Consider the following 17792-nt stretch of genomic DNA (forward strand, 5'->3'; position numbering starts at 1 on the left):
TCTTTGCAACCTTCAAGAAGCAGATGAAGAGCACATGTGATCACTGCTGCATGCCAGGTGAAAGGCTAGGCACACAGGTACCACCACTCCAGGCCGCACCTGCAGGACCACATGTCACGCCTCATCCCACTGATGTAACACTAAAACAACTCCCCGTCATGGGCACAGACACAGGCATGTGAGTCTCCCTGGACCTATACTTTCCTCACAAGTAAATGGAAGAAATAGATGAAACCATTTCAGAAATCCTGCTTAAGGTTTAAAACCCAACAAGTATAAATTAACACTATCTTAACCAACAGTTCAAGGCATGATGGCCACAGGAGAGGAAAGTGATAGCCACCATGCCTGTACCTTTACGCCAGGGATGAACTCCTCCTCTCCGGCAAATCACATTAATAAAACACACGTTCAAGGAGTTCTAAAAGATCTTGCACCATCTTTCTTTGATAAAAAAGCAGGACTGCTGAATGACAGTGACAGACACTGAAAGAGTGGAAATGCATTGTGTGTGACTCATCAGATCAATAAACAAGTCAGTAAACCCGTTCTACTTCTATGAACTGAAAGAACAAGTCCCTTCATAAACAGCTCTGCTCCTCTAACAATAACGGCTAAGGCAGAAAGAACAGCTGCGCGGGGGCCAAGGCCTGGATGAGCAGAGGACAGTCCACACAAGACCTACTGCCTTCAGAAAGAAACCAGGATATGGCACAGGAAAAAAATAATTTTTAAAAAATACATTTTAAATCTTTAGTTAAAAAATAGATTTATTAAAAGCAAAAAAAAAATTAGCTTGGTTCAGTGAAATTAATAACAACAGATTTGGAAATATTTATCTCTACAATTAAAAGAAAAAGACAAAAATCAAAAAGAAACTGAACAAAGAGCTTTAGCTTTCACCTGGAGGCGGCACTCAGGGCTGTTGGCAGCAACAGCAGATGCCGAACAGCTCATGGCCCTGACGGGGCTGATCTGCGGGCAACAGTCAGAAGAGAACAAGGCAGTGATTGCTTCGTGGAGACAAGATTTTTCAATCTAAAAGACAAATTTTGATTCTGAAAACTGTCTTTGCTACCTTTTGGGAAGAGAGTGAATATGGCCACTTTGTTTTGGGGAGCGGGTTACTGTGTGACAGTCCCCAGAGCCTCAGCATGACCAGCACAGGGAACACCACCGAGGGAGGCATGAGCACAAGGTCCTGCTACTGGTACAACAGCAACGCTGGAGAGGGCAGTGCCCAGATGAGTACCCCCGGCCCTGCACTGGCCCCCAGCACCCAGTAGCTTGGGGATGCCTCAAGCCTGAGTTACTCTGCTACCCCTGCAATGGCCTGAACGAACACGTTCCTGAAGCCCCACCTTCTCAACACTGTGTGGGCACACACCATGTATCAGAGTGACACGTGGCCACCCCGAGCCTTCTGTCCAGTACAAGAGCTCAGCGCAAACGATAACCGCCACCCATTCACTCTCCACATGCACTCTGATGAAAGAGCACCAAGGATTGTGGTTTTCATTTTACTGTCAAGCAAGGCTGGAAAATTCAAGGATGAAATGACTTAGTCAAGGTCCTAGATCAATTTAGTATTAGAGTTAAGAGAACACAGTTCAAACTGTGAAATCAGAAATCAGGTACATAAAGATACTATCTTTAAAAGTAACACTGTTCATATGTCAGGAACGCTTGCCAGCACTCAGTATTTCTGGCACCTCTGAGTCTAGAATAAGAAAAAATGTCTGGGTAGTGTTTTTGGAATGAGCCAAATGGTATTTGCTCAATACTTTGATAACAGATCTTTGTTTCTCACAATAGGGCTTTCTTTCAAAAAAAAATTTTTTTAATCTACCAGGTCGTTCCTAGCCTCAGAAGCATGACCAAACATTTCCTGAAGTGCACCCACATCTTAAATATCAAAGTTATTTGCAAATGCTCCGGTTTACTGCTGGTTTCAAACTGGGGTTTCTTTCTCTTTTCTAGAATGCCTGGCGCCCAGACAGGAGGGCAGGTGGGCAGTGGTGTGCAGCAGCATGCCTGACCCTATGGAACATGCCTTCCAGGCAACTCCTGAGCCAGGAGTGGGAGACGCCACAGTGCTGTTTTTGGACAACTTTTATTGCCATACTCCCAGACAACCTCACTTCTCTTTCACCAAAGATGGCCTCACTTGGGAATCTTCAAAAGAAACAACAAGAACAAGGAGGATGCAAATATATTAATCAATGGGGAAATTAATCAATGGGGAAAGAACTGTCTTTTCAAAAATGGTGCTGAGACAACTGGATAACCACATACAAAAGAATGAAACAGACTCCCACCTAACTCACATGAAACTAACTCAAAATAGATCAAAGGCCTAAATGTAAAAGTGATAAAACACAAAACTTCTACAAGAAAACATAAGAGAAAATCTTTGTAACCTTCGGTTATATACAACACCAAAAGCATGCTCCATGTAAGAAAAAAATGCAAAATCGCACTTCATCAAAATTAACAACTTTTTAGTTTCAAAAGACTCATATTAAGAAAACAAAATGGAGAGTTGCAGATTGGAAGAAAATATTTTAAAATCCTATGTCTAATGAAGGACTTGTATCAAAATATATTTAAAAAACTCTTATGTCCCACCAACAAGAAAACAACCCAATATAAAAATGGGGAAAAGTTCTGAAGTTCACCAAAGAAGATACATGAATGGCCAATAAGCCCAATAAGAGATGCTCAACATCATTAGTCGTCAAGGAAATCCAAGTCAAATCTGTACGGAGACCGCACTTCACACCCACCAGAACAGCTATTATCAGACAACAGTGTTGGTGTGGAAGTGGAGAAACTAGAACACTCATACACTGCTAGTGGGAATGCAAAATGGTGAGCTACTCTAGAAGATAGTCTGATAGCTTCTTAAAACATTAAATGCAAATTTACTCCATACCCCAGCAATTCCAGACCTCTATATCTAGTCTAGAGAAATGAACCCCATGTCCACACAGACAGTGTGACATGACAAGGATTTACAGCAGCATTTGCTCAAAAGAGCCAAGAAGTAGGAAGCCCAAATGTCCATCAACTGGGGAATGGAAAAGGAAGGAGCTGCTGATATGCAGTATAACGTGGATGAATCGCCAAACATGTTCTGCCAAGTAAAAGAAGCCAGGCACAGATGATTAGACAGTGAATTCCACGTATAGGAAAAGTCAGAAAAGGCAAATCTATAGTCAGAGGAAAGAGTAGGGATTGCCTGTGGGTTGAAATGGGAACTGACTGCAAATAGGCTTAAGGATCTTTTTGGAAATATTCTAAAACTGGATTGTGGTGATGACTGCAAAACTCTAGAAATTTACTAAAACCACTGACTTCTATACTTAATGCAGGTAAAACGTACAGTATGTAAATTATCTCAATAAAGCTGTTCAGGCTGGGTGCCTTGGCTCCTGCCTGTAATCCCAGCACTTTGGGAGGCTAAGGCAGAAGGATCGCTTGAAGACAGGAGTTCGAGACCAGCCTGGAAAAGAGAGCAAGACCAAAGCATTTTAAAAACCAGCTGGGCGTGGTGGTGTGCGCCTGTGGTCCCAGCTACTTGGGAGGCTGAGGTGGGAGGATTGTTTGAGCCTGGGAATTGGAGGCTGCAGTGAGTTGTGATTAGGCCACTGTACTTCAGTGTGGGTGACAGAGCTAGACCATGTCTCCATAAGAAAGGGAGAGGTAGGGAGGGAAAAAGGAGGGGAGAAAGGAAGAGAGAAAGGAAGGGAGAGAGGAGACGAGAGGAAGGAAGGATGGACAGACGGTTCCAGACCTATTATTCTGGAATCTGCCTTTATCAATTATATTGTGTACATCTTTCCATGCCAGGATGAAAATTCCACCTGAACTGTTTTAGAGCTACATGGCATTACTCTATATAGATGCTCCATAAATTATGTGGAAGAGTGATGTTTCCTTTTTTATTAATGCAATGAATGTGGCAATAACTTCTTCATATAGGGAACTTTGTAACACTTTTGTTGAAGAAACTGCTATGGTGAGATTACATACAATACAAATTATAAACACCTATTTTATTATCTCGGGTCTATTTTAGCAAGGCATAATACTGCCAAGAGATGCTCTGTGACAGTCTTCAGTCAACAAGAAATCTGGACATAAAGGGAGGCTGCTGTGCCCCTGACACTTGCCCCCAGTGTGAGAAGGGCTCCGGGTAGAAGTGGCAGCCTGGAAACCCTCAAGTTGGCTGCCGTGAGCCAGTTGGAGAACCTGGGAGCATCCATCCACCAGCTGGGCCCCAAACAGACCATTCAGTAAAGGAAGGTCCTTATTTCACCACAGCCTCTAGAACCACTGGTCTGGGGAGGTGACAGCAGTCAGGCACGAACCATCAGGAAGGTCACTATGCCAGCTGATCTGGGAATGCTGGGGCAGGACACAGCAGACAGCAATGGCCAAGGGACTCCATGGCTTGTCTGGCCACTGGGGTTGAACAGCTGTCTAGGGCTCCTTCCATCCTACAGAAGTGCATCAGTGAAAGAGGGCACCCACCCTTTCTGCAGCTGCACCCCCGTCACCATGGCTTAGTGGCAATGGGGTCACAGGCCACGGACCCTAGAGCTGGGCAAGACCTGTAACCATCTGTCTAGAAGATGCTGATGAACCTCTCTGTTTTGATCCAAATAAGTGAAAGAGAGGCAAAGTGACTGGGCCAAGAGCAGCAGGCCATGCTAGCAACCACAGCCACGGTGGCCACATCCCCTGGTGTGCTGCCGTCCCAGCCACACTTGATTTGACTGCAGGCTCAGACCCCACCATGAGCTCAGCAGGGTCAGCAGAGTTATTTCCGGTGTTTAAAGACGCAGTCTGAGGACTCTCATTATTCAGTCCTCTCATTCACTAATCTGTTCTATTCTCTATCCTAATCTCTCAACCCTGATCATCCAAGGTAAAGATTTCAGGGCATCTTTGACATGTCTGTATCCTCAGACAAGGTCCCTAATATATAAAAGGCACTTAGTATTTGTTGCTTAGATACCTAAAATGACATTTTCTTCACTGGCCCTTAAGGCAAGCACAACAGCAAAAACCAAGAGCCATGAGACTTCCGTGAGGCAACCCCGGGTTTTAGAAATAATAGGGTAGAAAGGCAGCCCTGGAAGCCATCAAAGAATAAAGAGAAAAAGAAGAAACCTATCACCAAGGAGTAAAGACTCAGCCAGATGTCTGCCAAAACAGCAGGGTGAGACAAACCGATGGGAGGACAGTTAATTCCCTAATAGGCGTTTTAAGTGCACTTGTAAACGGCCTCTTGTTTGTGAAGGGTCTGGAACAGGACCAAAACCCACAAACTCACCAGGATCTTCAAGCAGGGGAATTCCACACTAATGCAAAAAGCCTTGTTCAAACACAAAAGTGCTCTACCTAAAAATAGTTCTAATTACTTTTTAAGACAGGTTTTCAAAATATTGGTTTAATTTTATACTGTTTATTTAAAATTGGTAATAGTTACCCTAATAGATTTTTAACAATGAACATTTTTTTAAAACCACACTGGAAGGCTCAACTGTTCCTTTAATGAGCTTCCAAATAGGCGTACTGAGGAGCCAACATCCCCCAAATACTGCAGACCCGACAGGCGTCTTCAACCTCTACACAAAGACAGGCCTCCTGCTACTCTGTGCCCCTGCAGCAGGCATGCTGCCCCGCTGGCGTGAGTGCAGGTGCGCCTGCGTTAACACATGAAACAAACAGGTTACACATCGGTTCATGTATATGACCTCCTGCTTCTACAGAAATAAAAAGAGCTGCCCCGATACAAGTACACAGCCCCACAGTTCACTAATGAGGACAGTGCAGACTGTGGGACTCGCCATTCATCTCATAACTGCCTTGGGGGCCACATTACACACAAACACAGATTCCAGAAATCTTCAGACACAGAAAAAACACATGCCCATAGGCCCAAGCAATTAGGATGTTACAAATGATCAGGAAATGGCAGGCCTGCCGTACCATCTGAATAATGTTTGATGATTTTTTAAAAACATTTTTATCCATGTTTTTAATGTTTTAAAAACATTAGTTTATCCAAAAAACTAATTTTCATATCAATTTAACCTCCACAGACAATACTTAGCTGTGATTTATTTCTCAGACTAACTTATAGAGTATTAAGAATTAATGTGATCCAAGCAACTGGCAAATTCCAAAAGCATAATTAAGTTTAAGCCAGAGCTTAAGCCAGAGCTCACACTTGTTTCACAGCCCTCACTTTCTGGTCCTTGCCCTCTAGAGCACTTCTCAATGCAACAAAATCCAACCCGAGGCCTTTCTGCAAATTAAAAGACCTCACTAATGAGAAAACAAAGACTGGGCTTGGTGCTGTGGCTCAAACCTGTTATCCCAGCACTTTGGGAGGCCAAGGCAGGCGGATCACCTGAGGTCAGGAGTTCGAGACCAGCCTGGGCAACATGGGGAATCCCTGTCTCTACTAAAAATACAAATATTAGCCAGCCATGGTGGTGGGTACCTGTAATCCCAGCTACTAGGGAGGCTGAGGCAGGATAATCGTTTTAACCCAAGGGGCAGAGGTTGCAGTGAGCCGAGGTCACGTCACTGCACTCCAGCCTGGGCACCAAAAGCGAAATTCCACCTCAAAAAAAAAAAAAGAAAAAGAAAAGAAAGAAAACAGAGACTGATTACAAATTTCAGCTTCCTAAATTTTACTTAACCTCACTTTGCTGAAAATATACTAAGAATGGCCAAAAATTGCACATCTAAGGTAGAAAGAAGAAAAACCAAAGTGAGTCAGGGCCATAAAACACTCTAAAATCAGGGGTTCATGTGTTTCTCTTTCCAAGCAACGTCACCCTAAGTTAAATGCCATGAATCCCAGAACCATGCTGCTCACTTACTTGGGTCAGACAGAATGCAAAGCCAACAAACCCAGACGAGGCAACAGAACAAAGGAGAAGCAGCACAGGAAGATACAAACTGGGAGGAAAGGAGAAGAAAAAGAAGTCCTGGCCCAAAGGCAGGGCAGGCAAGGCTGCACTAACATGCCTGTTGTGATCAGACACACCTTCGAGGACCCTTTTGTCATCAAAATTTCAGACCTGTAGGGACCACTACTTCTGGAAGCCAAAGCCACCTACACCACTTGAGGTTAATTTAACCACGATCATACAACATTCCAAAATTACCACCTTAAAATTCTCAAATATATAATACATATATTACATGCTTATAACTAAACCTTTGATTGGCTCTAAGGAAACACTCATTTCTTTTGGATCAACGCTCAGGTTCTTCTCTGCTTTCAGACCAGCAGCCTAGAGAAGAGCTGGGCATTACTGGAGAACTCAGTCTTTTTTCCAGGTGATGCTTTTGAGCACAGTCACACTGCTGATGTGATTCTTACATCTGATTTCCAGCAAAGACCTAAAAACTAGTACACATAAGATTAACTTACATGATCAATGCCTCCCATTCAAAAAAATTCTCTTCATTCATGGGGCCTGTAGGGTGAGAAAAAATTTCACAACATTTTAACTTTGAAGGAAATTTGGCAATTAAAAGTAAATTATAAGGAAGTTAACTTTGGTACCTTACCTGCTACAATTCCTTCTGGAGGATTCAGTGTTAATTCTATAAAATTAATAAGTAAAACTATTACCAAACAGAATAAATGTTACATTGTCATTTTAACAAAACACCTTTACAAAATATATTAGCCTATAAACCACAGAATATACATATTAACAAGTGAAAATTCTGTTTGCCCAAAGTGAATACCTAGTACAATAACGGTTCTGATAAAGACCACACAAACAGGTTTTTTTTGTTTTGTTTTGTTTTGTTTGAGACCAAGTCTCACTTACTCTGTCGCCCAGGCTGAAGTGCAGTGGCGTGATCTCGGCTCACTGCAAGCTCCGCCTCCTGGGTTCACACCATTCTCCTGCCTCAGCCTCCTGAGTAGCTGGGACTACAGGCACCCGCCACCAAGCCCAGTTAATTTTTTGTATTTTTAGTAGAGACAGGGTTTCACAATGTTAGCCAGGATGGTCTAGATCTCCTGACTCGGCCTCCCAAAGTGCTGGGATTATAGGCGTGAGCCAGCGCACCGGCCCAAACATTTCTTTATACGAACAAAATACAGACTTTCATTTTTCTTTTTATTTTTACTAATGCAAAAGCAAACATAAGAGGTACAGTGTCTTTCCAAACTGTTTCCACTGGTTACTTTGTTGTTTAGTTTTGAGACAGGGTCTCACTCTGGTTGCCCAGGCTGGAGTGCAGTGGGCAGAGTACCGGGGAAATTAATAAAACAGTAAGCAAACATACAGAAAAAAAAAATCAATGAAACCAAAAAGTGGTTCTCTGAAGAGACAGAAAATTAATAACTCCTTGCCAAATAAATATAAGGTATAAGGACTGAAAAAGAAATAAAACTCACTATTCACAGATGCTATGTCCATATACACAGGAAAGCCCCAAAAAGTCTAAAGACAATTGGTAAAAGTGAGTTTGGCACAGTTGCTGAATATGAGGTATATACGTGTGTGTGTGTGTGTATATATGTCTAAAAGCTATATAAAAATGCAAACAAGAATAGCCAAGACACTATCTTTAAAAAGAATAAACAGAAAGCTTCGTCTATGAGTTACCAAGCCTTCCTTACAGAGCTATGGAAATTAAGGCAATGTAGCACTGGCTCTAAGTTAAATTGAATCATGAGGCAGAAGAGAGAGCCCAGAAGCATACCTGTGCCAACACAGACCCTGACTCGAGGGAACACAGAGCTACGGCCCAGAGGCAGAGGGCAGTGTTTTCCATGAATGATGCTCATCTCTAAGACAAAAAAAAACCAAACTTTCCCCATCTCACACCACATATAAAAATCAAAATAGGTAAGAAGAAAAAAGGAGGCAGAGTTGAACACAGCCACTGCCAGAGTCAACATGGATAGTGCTGTGGTCCAAACGCTTTTGTCCCCCCAAAATTCCTATGCTGAATCCTAATGTATGTGGTATTGGGAGGTGGGGCCTTTGGGAGGAGATTAGGTCAGGAGGGCAGAACTCTCATGAATGGAGTTAGTGCCTTTATAAGAAGAAATAAGAGAGATCTGCCTCTTGGCCATGTAAGGGCACAAGGATAAGACAGCCATCTGCAAACCAGGAAGACAGCCCTTACCAGACTTGCCAGCCTCCAGAATTGGGAGCAATAAATGTTTGTCATTTAAGCTCCCTGGTCTTTGGTATTTTTTTACAGCAGCCTGAACTGACTAAAACAGATGATAAATAAGCATATGAGAAAATGCTCAACACTGTGAATCATAAGAGTAATGCAAATTAAAACCACAATAAGATACAGCTCAATAGCTTCAGCATTATCCATACCTTTATCCACAACAGAATGACCAAAATTAAAGACTTTAACTGCTGGCAAGTTTAGCAAGTAGATCTCTCGTGCATCACTGATGGGAATGCAAAATGGTCTGGTTACCCTTTGGGAAAGAAGTTTGACCATTTCTACTAAAATTAACTATATACTGACCCTAAGACTCAAGCAATTCTACTGGGTCTTACGTTGCCATAGACTTGTGTGTGAATGTTCGTAATAGCCCCAAACTGGAAACAACCCAAAAGTCCATTGATATGGTTTGGCTTTGTGTCCCCACCCAAATCTCATCTTGAATTGTAATCTCAAGGTGCTGAGGGAGGAACCTGGTGGGAGTTGACTGGATCATGGAGGTAATTTCCTCCATGCTGTTCTCATGATATCTAGTGGTTTTATAAGTGTTCGAAAGTACCTCCTTCACTCTTCTCTCTCTCTTGCCACCTTGTGAAGAAGGTACTTGCTTCTCCTTCAGCCTCTGTCATGACTCTAAGTTTCCTGAGGACTCCCTAGCCATGTGGAACTGTGAGTCAATTAAACCTCTTTCCTTTATAAATTACCCAGTCCCAGGGAAGTTCTTACAGCAGTGTGAAAACAGACAAATACAGTAAACTGGTAGCAGGGTGCTGCTATAAAGACAACCTGAAAATGTGGAAGCAACTTCGGAACTGGGTAGCAGGCAGAGGCTGGAACAGTTTGGAGGGCTTAGAAGAAGGAAGATATGGGAAAGTCTGGAACTTCCTAGAGACTTGCTGGATGCTTTTGACCAAAATGCTAATAGTGACATGGACAACGAAGCCCAGGCTGAGGTGGTCTGAAAAAGAGATGAGGAACTTCTTGGGTACTGGAGCAAAAGTCACTCTTCCTATGTTTTAACAAAGAGAATGGTGAGATTTTGCCCCTGCCCTAGAGATCTGTGGAACTCTGAACTTGAGATGATCTGAAATTGGAACTTGTGTTTAAAAGGAAAGCAGGGCGGGGCGCGGTGGCTCAAGCCTGTAATCCTAGCACTTTGGGAGGCCGAGACGGGCGGATCACGAGGTCAGGAGATCGAGACCATCCCGGCTAACATGGTGAAACCCTGTCTCTACTAAAAATACAAAAAAATAGCCGGGTGTGGTGGCCGCGCCTGTAGTCCCAGCTACTCGGGAGGCTGAGGCAGGAGAATGGCGTGAACCCGGGAGGCGGAGCTTGCAGTGAGCTGAGATCCGGCCACTGCACTCCAGCCTGGGCGACACAGCGAGACTCTGTCTCAAAAAAATAAATAAATAAAATAAAATAAAAGGAAAGCAGGGAGTAAAAGTTTGAAAACTTTGCAGCATGACAATGCAATAAAAAAGAAACACCCAATTTCTGGAGAGAAATTCAAGGCAGCTGCAGAAATGCACATAAGAAGGAGCCAAATATTAATCGCCAAGACAATTGGGAAAATGTCTCCAGAGCATGTCAGAGATCTTGGCAGCAGCCCCTCCCATCACGTGCAGGGAGGCCTAGGAGGGAAAAATGGTTTTGTGGGCCAGGCCCAGCCCCGCCGCTACTCTGTGCAGCCTTGGTACTTGGTGCCCTGTGTCCCAGCTTTTCCAGTTCCAGCCATGGCTAAAAGGGGCCAAGGTACAGCTCAGGCTATTGCTTCATAGGGTGCAAACCCCAAGCCTTGGCAGCTTCCACATGGTGTTGGGCCTGTGGGTGCAAAGAATTAAATAACTGACATTTGAGAACCTTCACCTACATTTCAGAGGATGTATGGAAACGCCTGGATGTCCAGACAGAAATCTGCTGCAGGGGCAGGGCCCTCATGGAGAACTCTCTGCTAGGGCATTGAGGAAGGGAAATGTGGGGTTGGAACTCCCAGAGTCCCCACTGGGGCACTGTCTAGTGAAGCTGTGAGAAGAGGACAACCATCCTCCAGACCCCAGAACAGCAGATCCACCAAGAGCTTTGCACAGTGCACCTGGAAAAGCCGAAGACACTCAATGCCCACCATGAAAGTAGCCGAAGGGGGTGGGTGCGGGAGGGCTGTCTCCTACCAAGCCACAGGGGCGGAGCTGCCCAAGGTCACGAAAGCCACTCCTTGCATCAGTGTGCCCTGAATGTGAGACATGGGGTCACAAAGGAGATCATTTTGAGCTTTAAGATTTAATGACTGCCCAACTGGATTTCAGACTTGCATGGGGGTCTGCAGTCCTTTGTTTTGGCCAATTTCTTCCATTGGAAATGGGAGTATTTATCCAATGCCTGTATTTTCATTGTATCTTGAAAGTAACTAACTTGCTTTTGATTTTACAGGCTGCTAGATGGAAAGGACTTACCTTGTTGCAGATGAGACTTTGGACTTGGACTTTTGAGTTAATGATGAAATGAGTTAAGACTTGGGGGCCTTGCTGGGAAGGCAAGATTTGTTTTGAAATGGAATGGAATGGTTTTCAAACGAACATGAGATTTGGGAGGGATCGGGGGAGAAATGATACGGTTTGGCTTTGTGTCCCTACCCAAATCTCACCTTGAATTATAATCCCCAAAGTGTTGAGGGAGGAACCTAGTAGGAGGTGACTGGACCATGGGGGCAGTTTCCCTCATGCTGTTCTCATGATAGCGAGTTCTCAGGAGAACTGATAGTTCTGTAAGTTTGTGGCAAGTTCTTCCTTGGTTTGCTCCTCTCTTCTCCTGCTCTTCTCTCTCCTATCCCCTTGAGAAGAGGTCTGTTTCCCCTTCTGCCATAATTATAAATTTCCTGAGGCCCCCCAATTATGCAGAACTGTGAGTCAACTAAACCTCTTTCCTTTATAATTACCCAGTCTCAGGTAGTATCTTTATAGCAGTGTAAGAATGGGCTAATATATCCATCAACCGTTTAATGAACCCACATCCTGCCATGAACAGGGCCTACACAAGGAAAAATTATTTCATTCAAAATGCCACTAAAATCTGCTGAGAAGCCCTGATCCAGGGAACAGAGGTCCTGAAGAGACCCAAGCGCTGTCACAAGGGTATGCTGACACCCGGCAGTGAGAGGAGACAGTGGTAAGGAGGGGCCAGCAAGGCAGGTCAAAGGCAAGTGCTGGCCCCAAGGGCCAAGTGCATTAAACATCTTAGGGGCCGGTGGGAATTGAATGTGAATGAGGTCAAGTACCAAGCAGACTAAGACCTTGGATTTCACAAGACACACCCTGATGGTCTCCCTTTGTGCCTCTTCGTGTGGAACAGATCAGGAGAAATAACCACAGAACCCAATTTGCCTGGCTTCCTACACCAAGTTATCTAAAATCTAGTCCCATTCTTGTGTCTCAAGCCAAACCGCCTAATTATAAGAAAAAAAATAACAGATTAAGGCAGACAGACTGTAAACTGCTAAGCAGGTGGGGTACGGGAGAAACACAATGTCAGTGGGCAACTAAGTAGAGGCCTGGCAGCAGAATACACAAAAGTTTTACAAATCACTTTCGTGGAACTATGAAGAAGAGCTCGTACCAAAGAGAGTTGGCTTTATTCTTCATCTGGAGTTCCCCTTTGGCACTCCCCTGTGTGACACCCTCCCTTAGGGAGGGGAAAGGGTAGGCTAAAAACTGCAGCTCCAGACCTGCTCCTGGCGATGCAGGCTCTGCACAGAGACCTGCCCAGGTGTGCGCTGACCTTCCCGCCAGCTTTGTTATTCAACAGTGGCCTCTACTGGTCAATAAAGAATTGCAGCAATAAAGAATTGCAGAGTTCAGAGGCTGGAGGGAATGGTTCTGGACACTTGATTTTTTCTGTTTTGTTTTTTTGCTTCCAAAGCATATACACTCATACACAAAATAATATACAGCTTTGTGTTTACTGGTAAGAAACAAGTTCAAAAAAAGATATGAATCTTAGTGTCACGGCAATTTTCAGAGGCCATTCCTTGCCACTTAAAATAGTGGCTTAACAAATAGCCACCACACAGTGAAATATAAATTTAACCTTTGACCCAGCAATTTCATTTCTAGGAATCCATCCCACAGATAACATTGGTGAAGATAAAAGATGTATACACAGGCCATTCATTTCAGGACTATTTGTAAAAACAAAAAGAAATTAAAAAGGACTCGAGTGTCTATCAACAGAGGACCAGTCAAATTATGATACATATACCAGTGGAATACTTTGCAGGTATAAATACCTCTACATGCTAATACAGAACAAACTCCAGGACATATTACATAAAAAAAAAACAAGGTGGAGAAAAGTGTGTGACTAGGGCCTTTAATGAGGTAATTAAAATTAATGTGGTCATTAGGGTGGACCTTAATGCAATCTGACTAATGTCCTTATAAGAAGAGATGAGGACACAGGCATAGAGGACAGGGCCTCAGAAGAAACCAGCCCTGCTCTATTCATTATCTTGGACTTCCAGTCTCCAGGACTATAAGGAAATACATTTCTGTTGTTTAAGCCATGCCCACTTTGTGGCAGAGCAGCCCTAGCAAACATAGTGCTGAAACAACTGCACTGCCATTTACAAATAATTTACAAATAAACTTTGGCCTTTATCTCACACCATATGGAAAACTTTGTTATATGGATCCCAGACCCAAATATAAGAGCTGAAACTATAAAACAACTAGAAAAAATCATAGGAGAAAATCCTACTGCCACCTGATGTTTAGCAGCTATTTCTTAAATATAACACAATAGCAAGAAATATTTTAAAAGTCAATAACTGAATTTCATTGAAATAATAAAAACCCTCCTTTTTTTTGTTGAGACGGAGTCTCACTCTGTCACCCAGGCTGGAGTGCAGTGGCGTGATCTCGGTCCACTGCAAGCTCCGTCTCCTGGGTTCACGCCTTTCTCCTGCCTCAGCCTCCTGAGTAGCTGGGACTACAGGTGCCTCCCACCACGCTAGGCTAATTTTTTGTATTTTTAGTAGAGACGGGGGTTTCACTGTGTCAGCCATGATGGTCTTGAACTCCTGACCTCGTAATCCGCCCACCTCAGCCTCCCAAAGTGCTGGGATTACAGGAATGAGCTACTGCGCCCAGCCAAAGAACTCATAAAACTTAAGAAAATCAATACAATTTTAAAAGGAGCAAAGACTCAAGTCGCTTCATCCAAAAAGACACATGGATGACAAATAAACACATGAAATGATGCTCAACATCATGAGTCTTATGGAAATGCAAATCAAAACCTCAGTAAGGGCTGGGGGCGGTAGTTCACGCCCGTAACCCCAGCACTGGGAGGCCAAGGCGAACTCCTAAGGTCAGGAGTTAGAGATCAGCCTAGCCAACACAGTAAAACCCTGTTTCTACTAAAAACACAAAAATTAGCCAGGTGTGGTGGCACCCGCCTATAGCCCCAGCTACTTGGGAGGCTGAGGCAGGAGAATTACTTGAAGCCAGGAGGCAGAAGTTGTAGTGAGCCGAGATCATGCCACTGCACTCCAGCCTGGATGACAGAGCAAGACAGCTCAAAAAAAAAAAAAACAATAAAACCCCAGTAAGACTGCTATATACCCATTAGAATGGCTAAAATTTTTAAAACTGGATGAGCACAGTGGCTCACAGTTGTAATCCCAACACTTTGGGAGGTCAAGACGGGCAGATTGCTTGGGCCCACAAGTTCGAGACAAGCCTGGGCAACATGGTGAAACCCTATCTCTACCAAAAATACAAAAATTAGCTAAGCGAGGTGGCATGTGACTGTAATCCCAGCTTCTTGGGAGGCTGAGGTGGTAGGATTGCTTGAGCCTGGGAGGCAGAGGCTGCAGTGAGCCATGACTGCACCACTGCACTCTAGCCTGAGTGACAGAGAACCTGTCTCAAAAACAAAACAAAACAAAACACAACACATCTGGTCACGCCAAGTGTCAGCGAGGAGGTGGGGCAACAGGATCGCTTAATACAGATGCTAGTGAAATGTGAACCGGAGGAAAACAGTTTGGCCATTTCTTTAAAAATTAAACATACACTTATCATTATAACTCTGGTTATTTACACAGGTGAAATAAAAGCATATATCCACAGAAAGACATGTACGCAAATGTTCATAGCAGGTTTATTTCTAATAGCCTAGATCTGGAAACAATCCAAATGTCCATCAACAGGTAAATATATAAACAAACTGTAGTCTATCTATGCAATGGACTACTACTCTGCAATAAAAAAAGAACAAAATACTGACATAGGAAACAACACAGATGAATCTCAATATAATAATGCTGAATGAAATAAGTCTGATAAAAGGAAAGTACAAAACAACCTACATGGTAAGTGAAAGTAGATGGGTCGCCACCCGAGAACTGGGGCAGAAGGGAGGAAGGGAGAGATGAATTAAAAAGGGGGCAGGAGGAAACTTTTGGGGATAACAGACACATTCATCACCTTGACTGTGGTGATGGTTTCATGGGAATACACACATATCGCAACTCACCAAATTGTATGCTTCAATATGTCAGTTTACTATATGTCAATAGTACCTCAAAGCTTTTTTTTTTTTAAGGTGGCTGGGGAAAAAATGACAGCATAAAGGCTAAAAAGATGAAGCACAAACAGGGATAAAATAATTATAGCATATATAACCAACACAAGATTAGAGGTACAAAAAGGGATGGGACTATATAAACAACTCCTACAAGTCAATAAGAAAAAGACAATTCATCTAAAATTGGTTTAAAAAAAAATGAACAGACATTTCACAAAGGGAAAAACATGAATGGCCTACCTACACGAAAGGATGCTCAACTTCATTCAGAATCACAGATGTACAAATTAAAACCTCAAGATACCACATCATACTCATCAGATCGCTAAAAACGAAATACAGTACACCATCAAGGTGTTAGCAACCATGGTCAGCTGCTGCTGAAAGCAATACATACTGCACAACCACACTGAAAAACAGTTTGGCATTACCAAGGAAAGCTGATTGTGAGTGTTCTGTCACCCTGTGTTACGACCCAAACGTGTTCACCAATACACATATTCAAAAACATTCACAGCAGCATTATTTGTAAAAATAAAAAATTGGAAATAAATGTCCAACGACTGAATGGATGAATTGTGGCTTATTCACAAAATGAAATACTACTCAACAGTGAACATAAACTAAGGCCACAGTTATGCACGACTTAATGCTGTTTCAGTAAAGGATAGGCTGCATATACGAAGAGGGTCCCCTAAGATTCTAATGGAGCTGAGAGATTCTGATCACTAATGATGTGTGTTACATTTTGCCTGCAGTATTCAGTACAGTCACAGGCTGCACAGATTTGTAGCCTAGGAGCAACAGGCTCTACCATATAGCCTAGGTGTGCAGTAGGCAGTACCATTTGGGTTTGTGTAAGTACATTCTAGGATGTTTAAACAATGATGAAATCATCTAACAACACGTTTCTCACTACCCTGGCATTAAGTGACATGACCGTAAATGCTTCAACATACATGAATTTCAAAAACAAGGCTGAGCAAAAGATTTGATTCACAGAACATATATTGTTTAATTCCATTTCTACTAAGTCCAAAAACAGGTAAAAGTAAACAATATGTTAAGTGGTATATATAAAGAAAAGAAAGACTTATACAAAATTCAGAAAGGCAGTTAAGTTTTGGTGGTGGTAGAAAGGAGCACAAAGACTTCCAAGTTGCTGCCACTGTTCCATAGAAACTGGTGCCATGGACACAGACATTCATTTTATCATTTAATCTGAACATACACCTTTTCTATACTTCTACATATACAATATTCTTCACAACAAAAGTTTTAAACCTGGGCAAGACCCTGTCTCTACAAAAACAAAGTTTTTAAAAACTAAAAAGGGGACACCATGGGGAAACACGACAGTAATAGGAAGGGACAGACTGGGTCTGGTGGTTCAGGGAGGGCTCCTCCCTGTAGCAGGGAGGGCACAAGTGATGAAACCAGCCAGGGAAGGAAAGTGTCACTGCACCCAGCCCAGGAGAGGAGCATATCAAGCCCGGAGAGTTAGGGGACAGCAATTAGGCCAGGAGGGCTGGAGGAGAGGGAGCCAGCGGAGAGCACAGGGCACTGTGAGGACTCTGGTTCTACTGCGACAAGGGCGTGATCACTCTCTGCCACACTGAGGGCAGCGTGATCACTCTCTGCCACACTGAGGGCAGAAGAAAACGTGTCAAGAGCAGGAGGTAGAGGACCCAGCTGGATTCTAGGAAAGAATCTAGGCTAGAGGTGAGAGGCGCTTGGACCAGCAGGGAGCAGTGAGCGAAGGTTGGGATGAAGTCTGAAGGAAGGATACCAGATTACACATGGCTATAAAAGAAAGTGAGGTATTAAGGAAATTCTAAGGATTTTAGCCCAACAACTGGAACAACAAGGTTGCTGTAAGTGCACAGGGGGAAGGCTGTATGAACAATGACAGTGGAAAACGCAGGAACTCAGTTTTAGAGCTCAGTTTCATACACGTAAGTTTTGGG

The 17792-nt window shown here is 43.3% G+C and overlaps 1 protein-coding gene across 1 annotated transcript in view; it reads right to left on the reverse strand.

Annotated features, from left to right (window-relative positions):
* UBE2G2 (ubiquitin conjugating enzyme E2 G2) overlaps positions 1 to 17792 on the reverse strand; it is a 32811-nt gene that overhangs the window by 9151 nt on the left and 5868 nt on the right. The window contains exons 2-3 of the mRNA XM_007970063.3: positions 7600 to 7635; positions 7460 to 7505 (exon numbers count right to left, since the gene is read on the reverse strand). Of these exons, the coding sequence (XP_007968254.1) occupies positions 7460 to 7505; positions 7600 to 7635 (82 nt within the window). The remainder of the gene's footprint in view (positions 1 to 7459; positions 7506 to 7599; positions 7636 to 17792) is intronic.

This window comes from Chlorocebus sabaeus, chromosome 2 (assembly GCF_047675955.1).
Source record: "Chlorocebus sabaeus isolate Y175 chromosome 2, mChlSab1.0.hap1, whole genome shotgun sequence".
Taxonomy (NCBI): Eukaryota; Metazoa; Chordata; class Mammalia; order Primates; family Cercopithecidae; genus Chlorocebus; species Chlorocebus sabaeus.